At 41.4% G+C, this 20,932-nt stretch overlaps 1 protein-coding gene across 19 annotated transcripts in view; it reads right to left on the bottom strand.

Moving 5' to 3' along the window:
- Nucleotides 1–20,932, bottom strand: part of NFASC (neurofascin) — a 259,426-nt gene that overhangs the window by 73,381 nt on the left and 165,113 nt on the right. For 14 of the 19 annotated variants that reach the window (XR_013274473.1, XM_077481264.1, XM_077481260.1 and 11 more), the window contains 8 exons: nt 19,784–19,921; nt 14,468–14,579; nt 14,133–14,299; nt 13,223–13,370; nt 8,600–8,724; nt 3,767–3,811; nt 2,840–2,941; nt 1,008–1,205 (listed from right to left, as the gene is read on the bottom strand). Coding sequence is in view for 18 of the 19 variants with exons in the window: in XM_077481264.1 (XP_077337390.1) it covers nt 1,008–1,205; nt 2,840–2,941; nt 3,767–3,811; nt 8,600–8,724; nt 13,223–13,370; nt 14,133–14,299; nt 14,468–14,579; nt 19,784–19,921 (1,035 nt within the window). In the remaining variant the exon portion in view is untranslated. The remainder of the gene's footprint in view (nt 1–1,007; nt 1,206–2,839; nt 2,942–3,766; nt 3,812–8,599; nt 8,725–13,222; nt 13,371–14,132; nt 14,300–14,467; nt 14,580–19,783; nt 19,922–20,932) is intronic. The other 5 variants (XM_077481262.1, XM_077481272.1, XM_077481273.1 and 2 more) reach the window with 1 other exon arrangement.

Genomic DNA, 20,932 nt, shown 5'->3' with positions numbered 1-20,932 from the left:
GCTGACAATGATCAGCTTTTATTTATTTATGAAAAATCCTAAAAGTAAAAAAGACTGCTGTAACAGATAATAAAGTTTGAGCTAGAGTTTGGCTTCAATTTGTTAGTATAACTAAATCTGATGATACATTTAACACCCCCCTCCCCCCTTATCCCGCGTACACACAATCGGAATTTCGGCTAGCAAAAGACCGATGAGAGCTTTTCATCGGAAAATGCGACCATGTGTAGGCTCCATCGGAATTTAGCTGGCTGAATTCCCAGCAGCAAAAATTCGAGAGCATGTTCTCTCTCAATTTTTCTGACGGAAATTCCGATTGTCTGTAGCAATTCCAACGCGCAAAATTCCTACGCATGCTCAGAAACAATTCGACTCATGCTCGGAAACATTGAACTTGATTTCTTCTTGGCTCGTCGTAGTGTTGAACGTCACTGCGTTCTTGAAGGTCGGAATTTGGTGTGAATGTGTGTAGGCAAGACAGCTTGAGCGGAATTCCGTTGGGAATTCCGGAATTCGAGAAATTACCTAGGGAAAACCATCAGAGCTTTTTCCGACCATAATTCCAAACATCCAGTGTGTATGCGGCATTAGACTAACAATGCTGCTGTCTGCTGTGGCGGTTGTTCTTATTCCTCCAGAGTCGTCTCTCACTAACGCAGGAGCTGTGTTACTGGCTAGATCCCCAGGTGAAAACAGAGGATAAAAAGTCAAAGTAAAGGAACCTGGTGCAGCCATCACATCTAATGATTAGTAAGCTGCAATATAATAGATTTTTGGTTTTGGGTTAAATACTGCTTTAAATAAGAAAAATTGGAGTTCTGAAAAGTATTGGACTCAATATTCCACAATTTGGTATGCTTTTCTTTGCAGTTACTATGTTTTTACTGCTGTTTTTTACTAGGACTTTTTTTTTTGTTTTAACCATATTTTTGCATTTTCAAACTATTTAAGAAATCAGGAAACACTGAATATAATCAATTTGTTTTTTAATAGTTTAAGTTACTCACGTGCCCCATTGGTCTGATATCTTTCAGAAGTTGGGCTGGGCATGCTGCTTCCAAGATCATTTATTGCAAGTACCCGAAATTGGTAGTTGACATACGGTGAGAGACGAAGCAAAGCAGAGTTTACATTACCAGGAACAGAAGCAAGGTTATGCCATGTGCCTGGCTGATAACGATCCTCTTCAAACTGTACAATGAAACCTGATAAATGAAGAATATTTTGTCAGAAGAAAAAAAAAATGTTTAAGAAAAATGCGTGACAGTTAAAAAAATATCTAAAGTAAAAATGGCACAAGCAACATAAATAAATTTGAAGTATGCAACTTTTTGCATCAAGTGGTTCACAGCCGACTTTAAATTGTTTGAATTACCCAAACCAAGAACAATAACAAGTGTATTCAGCAATTTAAAGAGTAACTTTTTAGTGTAAAAGATATCACCCACTCAAATGTATCTTCAATTTTAAAACTGAAATAACACTAAGCATTAAGGCTATATTCACACTGCTTCATTGCAAAACGCAGCAAAAAATGCGTTTTTGCCAAGTTTTTACATTTCCGATGTGCTTTGCACCTGTAAAAAAAAGACACATAACTCAAAAAACGCACCAAAAACACAACTGCAGGTGCATTTCTGTTGAGTTTTTCATACAGTTTCCATTCATTTTAATGGGGAGGTGCGTTTTATTTTTTTTACCAAACCAACATGCACCAAAAATGTGGCATACAAGATTTTTTCAAATGCAGCGGACCCACGACTGATCAGTGTGAAGAGTTCCACGGGATTTCATGGTAATACTTCAGAAGAAAAACGGATCAGTGTGAAAGCAGCCTAAGAACATTAGTCTTTACCCCATAGTAAGAACCCTTTCACACTGAAGCATCTCTAAAACAGCGCTAAAGTGCTGTTAATAAAAGGACACTTACCTGTCCAAGGAGCCAAAGCTTTCCTCAGCCGGGGCAGTTTTTAGCCAGTATTTAGGTCCCTGGAGCTGGTATGTTTACTGTGGGAAGCCAGCTTTGACTCCTTGCGGCTTTACAGCTGGCTTTCCACTGTGCACATTGTGAATGGTCCTGCAGCATTGTGAGACCTGTGACATGTCCCAGAAGGCTGCAGGCAAAGATAGTGGGGGCCGAACTCCCGTTTGGATTGCCTAGTGGGTGTAGGTACTGCAGACATTCCTGTGTCTGCAGCGTGAGCTTATCCAAGGCATATCCTACTTACCCCTGCTTCTAATGATTACTATTCCTAATAAATTCAGGGTTTCTTCTTAAATAACTGTGATAGCCTAGTAACTCTAGTTCTACTGAGGGCTTTCTAGAGAAGAACATGTGCCTGAGAACCTGTAGTGAAAGAATGATCTTGCTCCTACTTCAAACTAAGGATCTTATTCCTGCATCTCTCTTGCTGCCCATCAATGATGCTGCTGGTGTCTGTGAATCTGTGGTTCCACCACCTCTCCTGCTGCCTGTTGATCATTCTCTCCACCAGCCACCCCAATAAGCAGCAGTTTATTCATTTATCACCAGTCATCAGAGCCGGCAGGTTTGAGGCTGAAGGATATTAAATCATTTCTGGGGAAAAGATCAGCTTCAGGGAATCTACAGGCTATACTAGTGACCAGTCTTCGGCCCTTTCCTTGATGTTTCTTTGTCACAGCTTCCACAGTATAGGTCCTTTTTAATAATCTGACTGCATTAACTTGGAATCTGATTGATTGCTTTAGGTTACTTTTCTTTATAAATCATCATTGTTTTTTGCACTGCCTTACTGAATAAGCCTGTACATCCAAATATGAAAAGTCGCTTAGCATGTAACACCAAGGGCGTATTCACCTGTTGTAGGACTGTTATTATCGTCACCTGGGATCCACGTAAGACGAACACTTCTTTCGGCAAGATCTGTCAGTTCCAAATCCATGGGTGGGTCTGGTTTGTCTATATATCAAAAGCGAGTAATTACTATATATATTAAATATTCAATCCTGAAACATGGTGTGTGTGTGTGGATTTAAGAATTTAGCTTTACAATAAAATACTTCCCAGGTGTTAGGATTTGAAACACAGCCACCTTCTTCTGGGTTCAGGTATGCCTTTCAACCTGTGTCCCAACCCCAGAGTTGCAACAAAAGGGTAGGGGTATGTGACAAGGAGGCCAGGAAAAACTGATGGTTGTGTTCAGGCAAGGAGATATATTTGTCCCAGGTTCAGGCAGCATGGAGACTGTTTTTCTTTTTCTGCTGTGTAGTGAGCTTGCTGGGTTGGATGAGGTTGGGTTAACAAGCCCAGCTAAAGCAAGTCTGGCTAATCTGGGCTCTATAAACTCTCAGTCTGCTTAGGGAAACTGCTCCAGCCTGGAATCCATGTCAGATTGTGTGTGTCAGGCAGGGGAGCAGACAACTCAGCTGTGTGGTAACAGCCACATCCTGCAGATGGGACTGGGTTTTCTATGTGACAGTTATGTACCCGAGCAGCAGTAGGCTGCTCCAGGATAGTAAATCAGATCCCAGTATGTTAGCAAGTCCTTCAAAGCGGTAAGGATTTTGTTTTTGGTTTTGTTTTGAAGCCCATGCATCTTGGAAATAATCGCTGTAAAAAAACTCATATATTTTCTTCTGCTCCATAATAAGTTCAGCTTAGAAAACTGGAATTGTATACATTGCCAAATTATACATTCTGTATATGCCATGGTAGTAAACATTAGTTATTACAATAAAATTTCTAGTTTCCAGAAGGTTGACAGTGTTAGTAAGGAATGGTTACCTCTTAGTATTGTAGTCAGATGACTAGTAGGTGAGGAAGATGTTTCTGTGAAACAACAGGGATATGTTAAAAACATAGAGTGTTAATGTTAAGGCAAATGCCAGAATCTACATTTTACTTGGAAAGAAGGAGAAACATATTCTACCCATCAATGTGCATCTAAGGAACATTTAAAGGGTATATAGTAGAGCTGCATGATTACTCGTTAAAGAATTGAGATCGCAATTCAACCCCCCTCACGATCTAAGAACAGCATTTCCTTGATTCAGTGCAGAGCCGTTCTCTGCTCACAGCTGTCAAAAAATAAATAAAAAAATAGGCAGCCTGCCAAGTTTATCACAAGATCGCTTAGGCAGAGAAGACATTGGGGGTTATTTACGAAAGGCAAATCCACTTTGCACTAAAAGCGCACTTGGAAGTGCAGTCACTCTAAATCTAAGGGGTAGATCTGAAATGAGTGGAAGTTCTGCTGATTTTATCATCCAATCATGTGCAAGCTAAAATTCTGTTTTTTTATTTTCCTTGCATGTCCCCCTCAGATCTACAGCAACTTTACTTCCAAGTGCACTTGCAGTGTAAAGTGTATTTGCCTTTAGTAAATAACTCCCATTGCAACATGTACAGGCATACCCCACTTTTAAGCACACAATGGGGTTTATTTACTAAGGCTGGAAAGTGCAAAATCAGGCTTACTTCTGCATATAAACCATAAGCTTTCGGGTTTTATTACCAAAGCTTAATTGAACAAGCTGGGGTTAGAAGCTCATTGGTTTCTATGCAGAAGGGAGTCTGATTTTTCACTTTCCAGCTTTAGTAAATAAACCCCATTGTGTACTTAAAAGTGGGGTATGTCTGTAGTTCTTTTAGATCAAAGGAATGAACTTTGGCCTGTAAATGAGGTCAGTTTAACCACTTAAAGAGGAACTGAAGTCTGCTCACAAAATTTGTAATAAAAACATCCTTGCCATTCTAAAGCTTCCCTCCAACCACTTTGCATATTATTTTATATATACAGTGACGCTGTACTTGCCAAATATGCTGCAGAAATCTCCCTCCACTAAGTCTGGCTGCAGCAATTTTAACTGTGGGCAGCTGAAGCTGCTGCCTGTTCACTTCTTGGATTTACACTGACACACACCTCTAGCTCTGCAGCTCTCATTGGTTCTCTTATGACTCGTCCATCCCTCCCTTCCTCGCAAACTCTCACGAAAGTGAGAAAGAGCTGTGTATGATGTCATAAGCCTAGGCTTTTTACCAGACAAGAAACAGGAAGTTGGCTGTATAAGGTATTTACTGGCAGAAAAAAAAAGTTTTACTATCCAAAGTTAAAGCAACAAGGGCAGAATATCTAATAGAAGTAAAGATGAAAAAATTACTGAAAGGAGTTGTAAAGATAGAAAGTTTTTATCTTAATGCATTCTTTGCATTAAGATAAACACATTCTGTGTGTAGCAGACTCCCCAGCATCCCCAATTACTTACCTGAGCCCCTTCTCTCTGTAGCAATGTTCACAAGTGTCTTATCTGTCCCAGACACTCCTCCTGATTGGCTGAGACACAGCATTGGCTGTCAATCAAAGTCAGTCAGCTAATCAGGGGAAAGAGGGGGCAGGGCCAGTGTCTGAATGGATACATGGAGCTCTGACTCGGCTAGGGTGCCCCCTGTAGCAAACTGCTGGCTGAGGGGGCACTCACCAAAGGGAGGGGCCAGGAGAGCAGAAGAGGGACCTGAGAAGAGGAGGGTCGGGGCTGCTCTGTGCAAATCCAACTGCATAGAGGAGGTAAGTATAATATGTTATTTAAAAAAAAAAAAAAAAACAAGCCTTTACAATCTCTTAGAGACTAAACCTTTTTCTGACACTTGTTGCTTACAAGTTAAAAACAGTATTTTTTGCTAGGAATTCAGTGTTCTTTCAAACACAATTTTTTATGACAAAAAATACACTTTAATGAATTAAAAAACATAAACAGTAAAGTTAGCCCAATTTTTTTGTATAATGTGAAAGATTATGTTACACCACAAGAATCGTAAGAGAATTGGGATCTTTATGCTAGATCAAAAAATTGTAATGCTCATTTTAGCCAGAATCGTGCAGCTCTAGTATATAGTAGCAAAAATCCATGTATTATAACTTAGGTAAAGCTCCTCATGATGGTTGGTTGTAATGTATAGTATAATATTAACGGTTAGGAACCGTTAAGCAGCTATCAACATAAGAAAGACCAGCAGTGGACAGTGCACTGAACTTTGCCACTATAACACATCTCTAATAATGATATAGGGTGGGTAAACTGACTCACTTTTGTCACTGAAGCTAGTCTCTTGGCTACTACATGCTATAAGATGTAAGACCGAGAGAGTAGGAGAGTGGGGCTCACTGACGTCACGCTGTTTAGCTGCTGCATGGTTTTCAGATAGAAGTCTGCTTGGCCACTACCAGTTTTTGCAGCGCCAACATGCCACAGTTGCTTGCAGTAAAATAACAATTTTCTGGCAATTACTAGCTTTCCGTTTTATTAAGTTAAGACCAGTTTTGTGGGGAAAAATAAACACTCCTTTTGTGGTCTCATATATACAAATGCAAGGATTTTTACACTTTAGTACACAGTTGGACCTGCTTCTATTTCTGTGGAGAATGTAAGAAGAATTCTATTCACTCCCTACTTAATGTAGGCACTTGCTACCTCTTGAGTGCTGAGCAGGAGGTTTTGTTTGGTATTGTAACATGAGTCCCAGTTGTAATAAGAGAAAAACAAACGCAAAAAGCAGTCAACCAATTACACAGGTGGAAAATTACATTTCTGTGGGACTTCTGTACAAAATAATGTACACAATGCTACCACTGTTGTAATGTTTGTCATAGTTAGTTAGCCATATGTGATTTAATTTTTGACAGGTTTTTAGAAAATTTTAATTAGGTGAAGACTGAAATGGAAAGGTAAGTAACAGTAACAAATACTTCAAAAACTGCGCTGGTGTCAGTGGTACCTTTTAAATATATGTGAGTAACAGCAGTGACTAAACCATGTGATATAACCACAGTCCAAAATCCATTACAGCAAAAAAAGTCACGCTCGTTAAAAATAAAGTGAACAAACCTCAACCTGGATCAAGCAACAATACAAATATTGTGATGAGATATGAATAAAATAAAACGTAAAACGTCCATGTGAAAAAGTAGTAGTGTGGAAATTCTTCAAAGTATTATCCAGTAAGGATTCCTACACAAAAATCTGTAGAATCTCCTTCAGTGAAACCCACCACCTCAGTTTACAGGGGTGCTTATTAGATCCTGTTGACCCTTTATCGCTAGAAAGGTCAAACAAGCTTTAATAGTAACCCTCAGTCTGATAATGTGTAGATGAATATGCCCTTCTAGTAGACATGTACACTGGTGAAAAATGTGTTTGTTTTCGTTTCATTTGTTTGTTTTTTCATTTTTCGGGTCATTCGTTATGATCGAAATACGGAAATGTGAAAATTCAGAAATCCGAAAATAAGAAATAAAATCCAAAAATTCAAAATAATAATTAACTAACTAACTAATAATAACTAACTATTAATTGGAATTTCCTTTAAAATTTGGCTGTTAGTCAACATAAAGAACACAAATTTATCCAACGTTACAAATTATCCAAAATAACGAATGTTGCATCTAAACAAATGGAACGGAATGAATTAATAATAATAATAATAATAAAAAAAGTTTTTATTATTATTGTTATTTATTATTATTAATTTGTTAACTTCCATTCTCTAACAGCCAAATTTTAAAGAAAATTCCAATACCTATAATTAAATAGTCAGTAAGTTATTATTAGTTAGTTATTTCAGATTTTTGGGTTTTTGAATTTTCTGATTTTTGTTCTTTTGAATTTCCGTTCTCATTTTCGAATTTCCGAAATTTTAGATTTAGAATCTTCGAATTTACGATTATTTGAATTCATGCGTTATCGTTAATTCTGATATTTTCGAGTTAACAGATTTTTTTAAATTTGTTAAACTAATTTGTAACAAAACAAATTGCACATGTCTACCTCCTAGGGTCCCAGACTCCCGCCACTTGTCTGCAGGCCAGCCGTATCAATTGCCACAGAACATGGTATATATAGGGAGAGAAACACTCCAATAGTAAAATTGCTTAATTTCTTTATTTCTGACTCCGGAAGTGCGAGTGGATTGATCCTTTTTTTCAGCAAAGAGATAATTTTAACAAGTGAAATTACTAAAAGCAGTATGTAAGTGCAATTTTAAACTATTTTAATAAAGAAATTAAGCAATTTTACACTATTGGATCGTTTCACTCTTTTTCGTGGCAATTGATACGGCTGGCCTGGAGACAAGTGGCGGGAATCTGAATCTAGGAGGGCATATTCATCTACATTATCCCACTGAGGGTTACTATTAAAGCTTGTTTCACCTCTCCAGTGAGGTCAACAGGATCTGGTAAGCACCCCTGTAAACTGAGGTGGGGTGTTACTGAAAGAGCTTCTACGGATTTTGGAGTTTGAGTCCTTAATGAATAATACTTTGAAGAATTTTTACACTACTACTTTTTATGTGCTATTTAAATCATATCTTATCACAATATTTGTATTGTTGTTTGATCAATGTTTATTGAGGTTTGTTCACTTTATTTTAGTGTGGCTTTTTTTGCTATAAAGTAACAAACAGTAAATTGCAAAATGGCTTATAGTATATTATTAGATATCAAAATTTTTAAAACACAAAAATATTTACTCAGGATGTTCTCCTGCTTTACAGCTATAAGCTTACAAGACATCCAGATTTTATCTTTTAAAGTGGGCTAACACATTCAGTAAAAGCAATTACCCAGTATAGTGAGATATGCTTTTGCAAAGTCCTGATCCAGTTCTGTTTTAGCCACACAGGTGTATGCTCCCTGATCCTTCTCTGCTACTCCAAATATAGTCAGGCCATCATCTTCCTTCTTCATTCTACAGAAAAAGAGACAGAAAGAGGTAATGGTAACTGTAGGCGCCAAGAAGTGCATACAATACTTGGGATATTAGATAGCTAGGCAATTAGTCCATAGCATTAAATATGGCAGGTTGAGCAAGTATCTGACAGTTCAGGGGTTAAACAGGTAAATATTGTGGCTGGTCAAAAAGGCGGTTGCTTTCCTCATAGAGCTGGCTCTGTAGTAGGCAAGAGAAGGTAGAAAAAGGAAGCACCACCTAAGTGTAGTATTAGAGGATGCTTTAATAACACAATATAAGGTGACACTTACAGGAAAAGAAGGTTAAACAGGCTAATCTGTGTGTATAAGATGATCCATGGTGTGGTCGTCAGATCCGGATCCGGTGGTATAGCTTCCGGTTTTCTCACAGAGAAGCAGGGCTGTGGATCGATGATTCCTGGCCTATGGAACGTCCTGTGGCTGTCAAGAAGAAGCTGAGGCTGGCGTGGAGCACACGTGACATCTCAGGTCATACGATCACTTCCGAGAGCACTTCCAGAAGTGATCCACACCATGGATCATCTTATACACACAGATGAGCCTTTTTAACCTCTCTTTTCCTGTAGGTGTGACCTTATATTGTGTCATTAAAGCATCCTCTAATACTACACTTAGGTGGCGCTTCCCTTTTCTACCTTCTCTTACAGAAAAAGAGAAACACGAAAACATTCCACAAAGTTTTTATTCTGTGTACAAAAGTATGTAACATAACTATATATAAAGGTCTATATGTAACGGCAAGCCATTTTAAATGCCTTTCACCAAATAAAGTACCTTTTAAATATTTTTTTTCTCCACAAGACAGATAACATACACTATATTGTCAAAAGTATTGGGATGTCTGCCTTTACACACACATGAACTTTAATGGCATCCCAGTCTTAGTCTGTTGGCGTCCAATATGGAGTTGGCCCACCCTTTGCAGCTATAACACCTTCAACTCTTCTGGGAAGGCTGTTCTTTCCTGTTGTGGGTACTGCATGTCTACCAGCCATCTCTTTCCACAGCTTTCTGGATTCCCTGCATACTTTGCAGCTTCTCTGCTGTTTGCTTTTGATTTCTAAAGAGACTACATATACCATGGTACCTTGCTGCTTGTAAGCAGTCAATTACTGTCTCCGCCTCCTGAAAATATTTCACTTGGCATCACTGTAGTTCTTTGAGTTCTGTGACACAGCAGTGCCTTTCTTACAGGGCATAGTGAATAGTCACAATTCAACAACAAAAAAAGTGTGGGAATCTTCACAAAATAGGTTTACAAACGACAAGATCATACAGATTAATAATAATAATAACACTAAAAATAATTGAAATGTGATGTGGAAATTAATGAATGGTTTTAAATTTTAAACATAGCTACACTTTAATGAGAATTTGATAGAAACTAATTTGATAGCAGGAGAGTTTGCACCAGCGTGAAGAGGGACAGATCCAGGGAACCGCATTCCAAGTTCTGTTCACCAAATAAAGCTGTCTTATACTACTTGCTGAAAAAGTATGAACCATTTATAAACACACTTGGAAAAGGGACACAACGTCATCCGCCCCCCTCTGCGCCTCAGCCAACTAGATGAAGATTTTTATTCATTTATAGAACACAAAACTTCCTCTGAATGGCTAAGCAGCTCCAGCTCAATATTGTTCCAGGAGTGGGACAGGAAGTACCCACCCCCCGGCAGAACACAGCGCTGCATACTATATGTAGCTAAGGCTACATACAGTTTATACAGCACACACCACCCTGCCCTATGGACTTCTACAGACCAATCAGAAAATGTTACTCTCATCAAACTACAAAAAATAATAAGACAATGACTGGAGTTCCTTGTCACAAAAGGTCTGTTAACTAATACAAAATCTTAAAAACACATACTACAGTATTTTAAAACATTCTGGACAGCTGGGTACATTTGATATCACCTTACTAATGTGTATCATTAATGCCAAGGGACATATAATGGTTCAAATCTCATCAAGCCAACTATATAGATCCACCCAAGTGCCTATCTGTTTTGCAAAGTGAGTAAATTAATCCTTCCTTAAAGTGGAAGTTAACTTCCATGCATGATTTTACCTATGGGTAAGCCTTTAATAAGGCTTAGCCATAGGCATAGCTCCATCCTGATTTTGAGGGACAGTCTCTGATTTGGAACAAAGTCTCTTTGGCCCTCTTTCCTCCTCATTTGTCCCAGTATAAAGGAATAGTAGTGGTAAAAAAAAGCACTTGTGGGTTTAATTAATATTTTTTGTTTAATTTCTCCTTTAGGGGGTGTGGCACCCCTGCCTGGCTAGTAAAAAAAAAAAAAAAGAATAAAAAAATGCCATAAAAATGCTATAAATCTTTCCCATAATATGCAGACGCTATAACTTTTGCGCAAACCAATCAATATATGCTTATTGCGTTTTTTATATGTAATAGATCATTTTTTTACACCACTTATATTGTTTGTTATTAGTACCGAGACAATTCATCACAATTCTTGAGCCTGGGAATAGATATATGGCCAGCTTCAGCAACTGTTCCATTTTCCCACCCTCATTCCCTTTTTTCTTCTGCATAGATAGCCCAAAATCAAGGTAATCCTATGGGCATAGTTCACATCATTGCAGTGCAGTTCAGCGCAGTTTAAAAAAAGTAGAGCATGCTGCATTTTTCGCACTGCAAATGCATGGACTGTGTTACAAAAACAAATCCAAGCGCGCGGCAAGAGCACGTGAAGTGCACATCAAGCAAACATGCAGTCAAAAATGCCTAATTATGTGCAGTTTCTGGTGTAAATGGGCTTTTCATGTCATTTCTGTCTGCTGCTTCCTTCCTCTATCAGCAGGAGTCTCTTCTAACAAGTTTTCCTGACACCAAGAGCTGACTGACAACCTCAGTTCTATTCAAGTGTGCTGTGTGATAGAGGGGTGTGCCTATCCCTCCAATCAGCTCTCAGAGCTCTCCTCACAGAGTTCTGCAAAATGAAATTTCAGCTCTCCACCCCTCTGTTTCTGAATTCTCAGACAAGCTTTGTAAATTTGGCAATTTGAACAGATGTAGAGAAGAGAAGGCTGCAGATATTTAGGTCCAACTTATGCAAGAGAATTTGTTTCATCTCTGTGTATCATCTGAGGCCAGTCACTTCACTGAGTATTCTGTATATAAGGGTTTACAACCACTTCAACCACTTCAATACAGGGCACTTAAACACCTTCCTGCCCAGACCAATTTTGAGCTTTCAGCGCTGTCGCACTTTGAATGACAATTGCGCGGTCATGCTACACTGTACCCAAATGAAATTTTTATCATTTTATTCCCACAAATAGAGCTTTCTTTTGGTGGTATTTGATCACCTCTACGGTTTTTATTTTTTGCGCTACAAATAAAAAAATACCGAAAATGTTGAAAAAAAAATGTTTTTTTTGTTTGTTTCAAAACTTTGTAAATAAGTACGTTTTCTCCTTCACTGATGGGCACTGATGGGGCTACACTGATGGGCACTGATAAGGCGGCACTGATGGGCACCAATGAAGTGGCACTGATGAGGTGGCATTGATGGACACTGATTTGTGGCACTGATAAGCGGCACTGATGGGCGACACGGATGGGCGACACGGACGGACACTGATAGGTGGCACAAATTGGCACTGATAGCTGGCACGGATTGGCATGGATGGGCGGCACAGATGGGCATGGATATGCGGCACAGATGGGCATGGATAGGTGGCACAGATGGGCATGGGTGGGCACTGATAGGCGGCACAGGTGGGCACTGATAGGCGGCACAGGTGGGCACTGATAGGCGGCACAGGTGGGCACTCATAGGCGGCACAGGTGGGCACTCATAGGCGGCATTGGTATTATACTATAGTAATGGATGCCAATCAGTGCCAAACAATAATGCATGCCAATCAGTGATGCCCATTGTGGGCACTGATTGGCATCCATTATGGGCACTGATTGGCATCCATTGTGCTGACTGGCATCCCTGGTGGTCTAGGGAGGATTATCTTTTCCCTGGTGGTCTGGTGGCGTCCCTGGTGGTCCAGTGTGGGCATCCTCGGGGGGGCTGTGCTGATAATCGATCAGCACAGACCCCCCCTGTCAGAGGAGCAGCCGATCGGCTCTCCTCTACTCGCGTCTGACAGACGCGAGTGAGGGAAAGCCGATCACCGGCTCTTCCCATTTACACTGTGATCAGCCATGATTGGACACGGCTGATCACGTGGTAAAGAGTCTCCGTCGGAGACTCTTTACCGAGATCGTAGTTGCACGGTGTCAGACTGAAACCCCGCAACAACGATCGCCGCGATGCGTGCCCCCGGGGGCGCGCAGCGGCTCATAATCCTGATCACGTCATATGACGTCCGGTCAGGATTATGCAACCACTTTGCAGCCGTCAATTGCCTATAGGGCGGGCGGCATATGGTTAAGCAAACATTTACTTCTAAATATAATTTCTAACCACATAATGTAGTCTGTTTACACAAACCTGCTGCTTATGTACAGCTGAGTATCATCCTTCATCCACGTGACTGTTAGTCTCAGTGTATTATCCCACCTAACACGACAGTCCAACCGAATAGTGGAGCCACGTCTAGCAATCTGATCTTCTGGACCCTTCACAATGCGGGTTGGTTCTGGAGAAAAATATTAGGTAAGTGGCCTTGCATAATAAAACTCTTATTATTTACAAGGTGAAGTTATTAAAATGTATGTAAGACTATGATGTGGGAAAGTGAGAGTATGTGTTGCCCAGTGCCTCAAGGCTTGAAGCTTGAGTAAAAGGAGGAAACAGCAGAATGATGACTTCATCGTTACAGCGGGGTACAGTGGAGAAATTGCCTAAAAGGTAACATCTATCACATTTTAAAGACATATTTTTACTTCCTATTGAGTCTACAGGACAGAAAGTAAAGGAGCATCTCCCTGTGAGATACAGATGACTGTACTTACAGAGTGGCCCATCATTATCAATCCTCAATTATTTCTCTGCCCCCAAGAACTGCTAGTGGTTCAAACACTGACCCATTACCAGTATGGGAGGTCTAAATAGTAAATTTCTCTGCTGCTAATGCTAATCTGCCCATAAACCACTAATCATAAATGTTATTCAAACTTAATGCTGTATATCCTACAATGGAGTTTCACACCACCTAAGATCATTATCTGTATGTGAAATGCTTCAGCTGAATTCCAAGTCAAACGTTTCAGCGAAATCCTTCTAATTCCATATCAGTTAAACATTCCTCCATATAATCTGTGAGATTGCTGTGATTGAAAACTACAATTATATGCTTGAAAACAGGCTCAAAAACAATACTTGAATATTTTGATTACTACAGACAAAGTAGAGACAGTTGAAGAAAAAAACAAAATGAACTCTCCATTCATGATCCTACCTTTGACTTCCAGCCTTACGGTGTTTTCAGCATTGCCAAGGATGTTTGTAGCAACACAAGTGTATTTGCCTTGATCCTCCTTTCGCACAGTACTAATCTCCAGTGTACCATTTTCATGCACTCTGTAATTTCCTCCATCCAGGTTACTGCCCTGTCCGTTCTTAAACCTACCATGTCCGTTGAAACAGAGTAAAATAAAATGTATGACGTGGATCCAATTGTACAGCTGTCAAAAGTAAAATCCTGTTCTGCTTTTACTTGATATTCTCTTTAAAAGAATATTCAAAAACCACAATAGAGAAAGACATGTTGGCTACTTGCAGTACAAGCCTTACCAGCGAAGAGTAGGTATAGGAGATCCAAAAAAGGGGCAGTCTAACTGAGTCCTATTATATTCAATTACTCTAATGAACTGGTTCCGAGGGCCCAGCATTCGCGATGGAACATCTACAATAGGGAACACAGAAGCACTGTAAATGTATGTATTTGTTCACAATAGTAAGCCATCAAATGTAAAAGTACATTCTAATGCAGGAATATACAGACAACATGGTGGGATGATAGATAAAAAAAAACAAAAAAACGTAGGGAGCCAAGAGATGCATGTAATGCTAAAAGTCTAAACAGTTCCATATTTCTTTCAAATGTAGGAAAAAAACAGTGATAATCAAAGTGCCGTACATACACTATATTGTCAAAAGTATTGTGATGCCTGACTTTACATGCACATGAATTTTAATGGCATCCCAGTCTTAGTCCGTAGGGTTCAATATTGAGTTGGCCCACTCTTTGCAACTATAACAGTTTCAACTCTTCTGGTAAGGCTGTCCACAAAGTTTAGGAGTGTGTCTATGGGAATGTTTGACCATTCTTCTAGAAGCTCATTTGTGAGGTCAGACACTGATGTTGGACGAGAAGGCCTGGCTTGCAGTCTCCTTTCTAATTCATCCCAAAGGTGTTCCACTATTAATTCCCTTGGGATCTTGAGCTCTTCCCCTGAGTGTAGTGTGGTCATCTCCACCTGTTGTCCTCTCTGATCCATCCAAGGCAACTGGGGGTGATATGTGGAATGGACAAGAGGAAGCCCAGCGGGGATCAGCCAGAACAGGGAGATCTGCCACAGCAACTTCCCTGCACCACTCTGCATCAGCAAATTGCTTCTGTGCACTCCTGACACCACAGTTCTGTACCCTCCTGACCTCCCAGTACAGTGCCCTCCTAGCTCACCGTATACTGTCCTGCTGACACCCTGTCCCCTGCCCTGCTGATGTTCAATCCTCTACCGTGCTGACCTCCTGTCCTCTGCCCTGCTAATGCCTGATCTGCTTACTCCTGTCCTCTGCCCTAGTGATCCCTATACACTGCTGGTCTTATTACTGACCTATTATTTACCTCTGTACACTCCCCTAATTTTGCAAGAAAATAAAACTGCTGTATTTTTATAAGAATGGATTAGTTTTTCTTGGGTACCTTTGCTTCCTTCAGCCTACTAATTAAGAGGAGTGGTTAATTGGACACAGGTGCTTGAGGCCTATATAACTTTGTGTAGAATTCATTGTGAGCCTGCTCATCTTGAGTCTGCGGGGAACTCTGTCTAAGTGGAACTGGTCAAAGTGGTGAGTTAAAAACCAGAGTTTAAAACAGGAGGTTATAACAGGGGTCATAGGACCTGTGTAGTATGAGTACCTGAGTGTTGTCTGAGTAGTGTGTATGGATTGTTAGTACTTGTGTATTGTGGGTGCATGCTGGTCTGTGAGTACCTGTGTATTGTCTTGAGTACCTGTGTACTGTCTTGTTGAGTATTAGTGTCAGGAAGCTAGTTGTTAGGTAATTTGGACTGGGTATAATCTCTAATCCTAATTAAATTAATAGGTACGATGCCTGGCGGGTGTGGAGAGGCGACTCGGTGTACATCTTGCGGCATGTATGTGTTCCTTGATCATCTGATTGAGAGCGAATACTGCTGTGCAAAATGTAAGCACATTTTTTCCCTGGAAGCCCAGGTTCTGAATCTGGGGAAGCAACTGTCAGCACTGAGAGGACCCTCCATACTAAAGGAGAGCCAGAAACGTACATGGCAGGTGTCAGCAGGGGCCAGCACAGAGGTGGGTGGAGACAAAGAGGTGCAGGCACTAGCAAAGAGTAGATGGGTGACAGTCAGGAAGGGTAGAGGGACAAGTGCCAGGGAGGTCGATCCCGGGCTGGAGCATCCTAATAAGTACGCTCCATTGAGTGACATTGGAGATCCCAGTCAGGGACCAGCACTGCTGGAGCTGAGAGAGTCTCCTAGCTGCCAGGGGAAGAACTCCTCCAGTGAGAGTGGGGGGGGGGGGGGGAGCGAAGGGAAAGGAAAAACAGATTCTGGTGGTAGGGGACTCAATTCTTAGAAGGACAGAGAGGGCAATCTGTAACAAAGACCTGAAGCACCGAACTGTATGTTGTCTACCGGGCGCTCGGGTTCGGCACATCACAGATCTGGTGGACAGATTACTGGGAGGGGCTGGGGAAGACCCAGCTGTCCTGGTGCATGTCACATAGTTACATAGTTACATAGTTAGTAAGGTTGAATAAAGACACCAGTCCATCCAGTTCAACCCTGAACATTGCACACTCACATCGGTCCCTACCCTCAAGGAGCCCACAATCCAAGGTCCCCCTTCATATACTAGGGCCAATTTGGGACAGAAGCCAATTAACCTACCTGCATGTCTTTGGAGTGTGGGAGGAAACGGGAGTACCCGGAGGAAACCCACGCAGGCACAGGGAGAACATGCAAACTCCAGGCAGGTAGTGTCGCGGTTGGGGATTCAAACCAGCGACTCTTTTTACTGATAGGTGAGAGTGCTAACCACTACACCACTGTGCCGCCCTAACGTTGGCACCAATGACAAAGTCAGAGGCAGATGGAGTGTCCTAAAGAATGACTTTAGGGACTTGGGAGTTAAATTGAGGAAAAGGACCTCTAATGCCGCGTACACACGTAGCCAACTATCCGACGGACTTAGTCTGTCCCGCCAGACTGTCCGTTGAACTTTCCGAACGAGCTACTTGCCCACACACGGCACTTTTTCAGCGGACTAAAACGGCGTACTAAGTCCGCCGTACTATCCGCCTTACTTTTGAAATGAACGGACTCGCCCACACACGCGGAGGAAAGTCTCCTTCGCGGGCCCCACCTTCCTGGAGACGCACCTGGTATGGACTTAAAGGGGAACCCCAACGCCGAAAAAAAACGGCGTGGGGGTCCCCCCCCAGGTCCACATCAGACCCTTGTCCGAGCACGCTACCCGGCCGGCCAGGAAAGGGGGGGACGAGCGAGTGCCTCCCCCTCCGAGCTGTACCAGGCCGCATGCCCTCAACATGGGGGGTGCCTTGGGGAAGGGGGGGCCGTGCGCCCCCCCCACCCCAAAGCACCTTGTCCCCATGTTGATGAGGACAAGGACCTCTTCCCGACAACCCTGGCCGTTGGTTGTCGGGGTCTGCGGGTGGGGGGCTTATCGGAATTCAGGAGCCCCCTTTAATAAGGGGGCCTCCGGATACCGTCCCCTCACCCTATGTGAATGAGTATGGGGTACAATGTACCCCTACCCATTCACCTGTAAAATAAAGTATAAAAAAAACACAACACACAAGATAAAATAGTTTATTGCACAGCTCCGGGGGTCTTCCATCTTCAGGGGTCTTCTCGCCGGACTCCTCCGCTATCTTCTTCTAGCTCTTTTGCTAGCGGAGGAGCCCGGCTTTTCTTCCTCGCTGCAGCCTCTTCTTCCGACTTCGGGGGTCTTGTCCCCCTCTTCGGTTCTTCTGCCGGGCCACCGCGCCTTCTTATAGCTCTTTTACAGGCGGTGGCCCGGTCTTCTGTCACCGCTGCCGCCGCCTTCTGATCTTCTCTTCAGATGTTGCCTCGTCGCTCGCTCCGCTCACAATGACGGGGACTGGGCGTGCGGCGACTTATATAGGGACATCGCCGGATGATGTCCCCGCCCATTATGGTGTCACAGTCCCAGAGGATGCTGGGACTGTGACATCATAATAGGCGGGCACATATGTGGTATCCCCGTACTCAGGAGAAGCAGCAGAATATATTTTGGGGTGCGATTCTACATATAACTATGGCATGGGTGAGCAATATACCATTTAGTGACAACTTTTTGTAAAAAAAAAAAATTTTTGTGTCATTATGCAATCACTTGGGACAAAAAAAAATATTTAATGGGCTCAACATGCCCCTCAGAAATTTCCTTGGGGTGTCTACTTTCCAAAATGGGGTAATTTGGGGGGGTTTGTACTGCCCTGTCATTTTAGCACCTCAAGAAATGAGATAGGCAGTCATAAATTAAAAGCTGTGTAAATTCCAGAAAATGTACTCTAGTTTGTAGACGCTATAACTTTTGCGCAAACCAATAAATATATGCTTATTGACATTTTTTTTTCTAAAGACATGTGGCTGAATACATTTTGGCCTAAATGTATGACTAAAATTTAGTTTATTCTATTTTTCTTATAACAAAAAGTAGAAAATATCTTTTTTTTTCAAAATTTTCAGTCTTTTTCCTTTTATATCGATAAAAAATAAAAAATCGCAGAGGCAATCAAATACCATCAAAAGAAAGCTCTATTTGTGGGAAGAAAAGGGCGCAAATTTCGTTTGGGTACAACATTGCATGACCGCGTAATTACCAGTTAAAACAGTGCAGTGCGAAGTTGAAAAAAGACCTCTGGTCCTTAGGCTGACAATTGGTCCGGGGCTTAAGTGGTTAATAAAAATGTAATATGTGATAGCAATCATCTTCCCATATTTCTATGTAACTAGAAAAGGAAGCAAAGGGAAAATGAAAAAAAAGAAATGTCTCTAGTTCTACTGAGAGACAGGGAAGTATTGGTTAAGCCCCATACACACTATCAGTTTTTCTGTTGTGCTTTTCCTTCAGGTTTACCAAAACCATGTAGTAGAAGGGCCTGCCTGATTGCATACAAATTGAAACTTCTAAGGTTTGACCTCATATTATATGGTTTTGGTAAATCTGATGGAAAAACTCAACAGAAAAAGTGATAGCGTGTATAGGGCTTAAGGTGGCTAAAAGGTTGCTGGAGAATTTTACTAATTACTATGCCATAGGCCAGGTTGTATATTACATGTTCCTAAGTTCCGCACTCTGTATGGTGTGATAAATTACACTCCCAACAACTGCACTTTGTACAGTGCATACAGAGCATATTACGTACTCCTGACTGACCACAGTCTATCCGTTGAGCTATTTATCACATAGCTATGGCTAATGTACTCCCCAAATACACAATATTGACACGTTGGACCCAATTTGGACATTTTCAATTAGAGGTGTACTCACTTTTGTTGCCAGCGGTTTAGGCGTTAATGGCTATGTGTTTTGCTATTTTGAGGGGACAGCAAATTTACACTGTTATACAAGCTGTACACTCACTACTTTACATTGCAGCAAAGTGTAATTTCTTCAGTGTTGTCACATGAAAAGATATAATAAAATATGAATAAAATTTACAAAAATGTGAGAGGTGTACTCATTTGGTTGAACTAGATGATTTGGTTGAACTTGTGTCTTTTTTCCACCAGACTAAAAACAAATGAATAAACACTATGTTAAAAAAAAAAAATACTTTACTTTTCTTACCAAGTATTGAGACAAATGCATTAGCCAACAGATATCCATGGGCATTAGAAGCATTACACTGAAAAACTGCACTGTTACCAGTCTGTACTTCTCGGAAAATGACAGTGTCACCAGCAACTTCAAAATTTGGGTTTGGAGCTGTTACAATGGAATAGCATGATAACATTAGATAGTAACATGTATTGATAATGGCAAATTCCTTTTTAGTCAAAATTTCTCAAAACTCTTACAACATTCATCAGATATACCATACTATTAGTGGCCAAGGAAAACATGGTAACGCAAAAGGAAATCTTACTGATTCAAACATCCACCCTCATAACCTCATAAATTAGTTTGTAACAGAATCATTATTTTTTCATGTTTTGAACCAATAAGCATATGCTTCTGCATTGCAGTGAATGCAATTTTGAACTTAAAGCGGGAGTCCGCCGGGACTCCGCGTTTTTTTTTTTTAAAAGCCAGCAGCTACAAATACTGCAGCTGCTGACTTTTAAAATAGTGACACTTACCTGTCCAGGGCGCCCGCGATGTCGGCACCCGAAGCCGATCTCTAGATCGTCTGTCGGGTGCTGCCGCCGCCATCTTGGGTATGGGAATCAGGAAATGGAGCCTTTCGGCTTCATTTCCCGGTTCCCTACTGCGCATTCGCGAATCGCGCTGCGCAATAAGGACGGTCCCCACTGCCTCTGGGATCTGTGTGTTTCCCAGCAGGCAGCTGGGCACTTGCGGAAAGGGGCGGGCACTTGCGGAAAGGGGCGTAATCTACGCCCCTTTCCGCAGAGAGCTATCCCAGAAGTGGGTGCAGAATACCTGTATTGTACAGGTATCTGCACCCCCTCCCCCCTGAAAGGTGCCAATTGTGGCGCCGGAGGGGGGGAGGGTTCCGATGAGCGGAGGTCCACTTTAGGGTGGACCTCCGCTTTAAAGTGGAGTTTCCACTGTTAAATTTATTTTTATTTTTAGTAACCATATCTTTTGTTAATAAGGCTAATTTAGAGCACTCACGTTTTTTCTGCAGAATCTGCCCCCGGATTGAAGATTTCGTAGAGGAATATAATTTATAATATATCTTCTGTAATAAGGCTTACCTATAGGTACTGTGAATATCTCCTAAACTTGCACTGTTTAGGAGATAATTAGAGTGAC

Source organism: Lithobates pipiens, unplaced genomic scaffold (genome assembly GCF_037356315.1).
Source record: "Lithobates pipiens isolate NorthernLeopardFrog02 unplaced genomic scaffold, aLitPip1_a1.2 Scaffold_16, whole genome shotgun sequence".
Classification (NCBI taxonomy): Eukaryota; Metazoa; Chordata; class Amphibia; order Anura; family Ranidae; genus Lithobates; species Lithobates pipiens.
The sequence above is the reverse complement of the archived record's forward strand: the minus strand, read 5'-3'. Positions and strand labels throughout refer to the sequence as shown.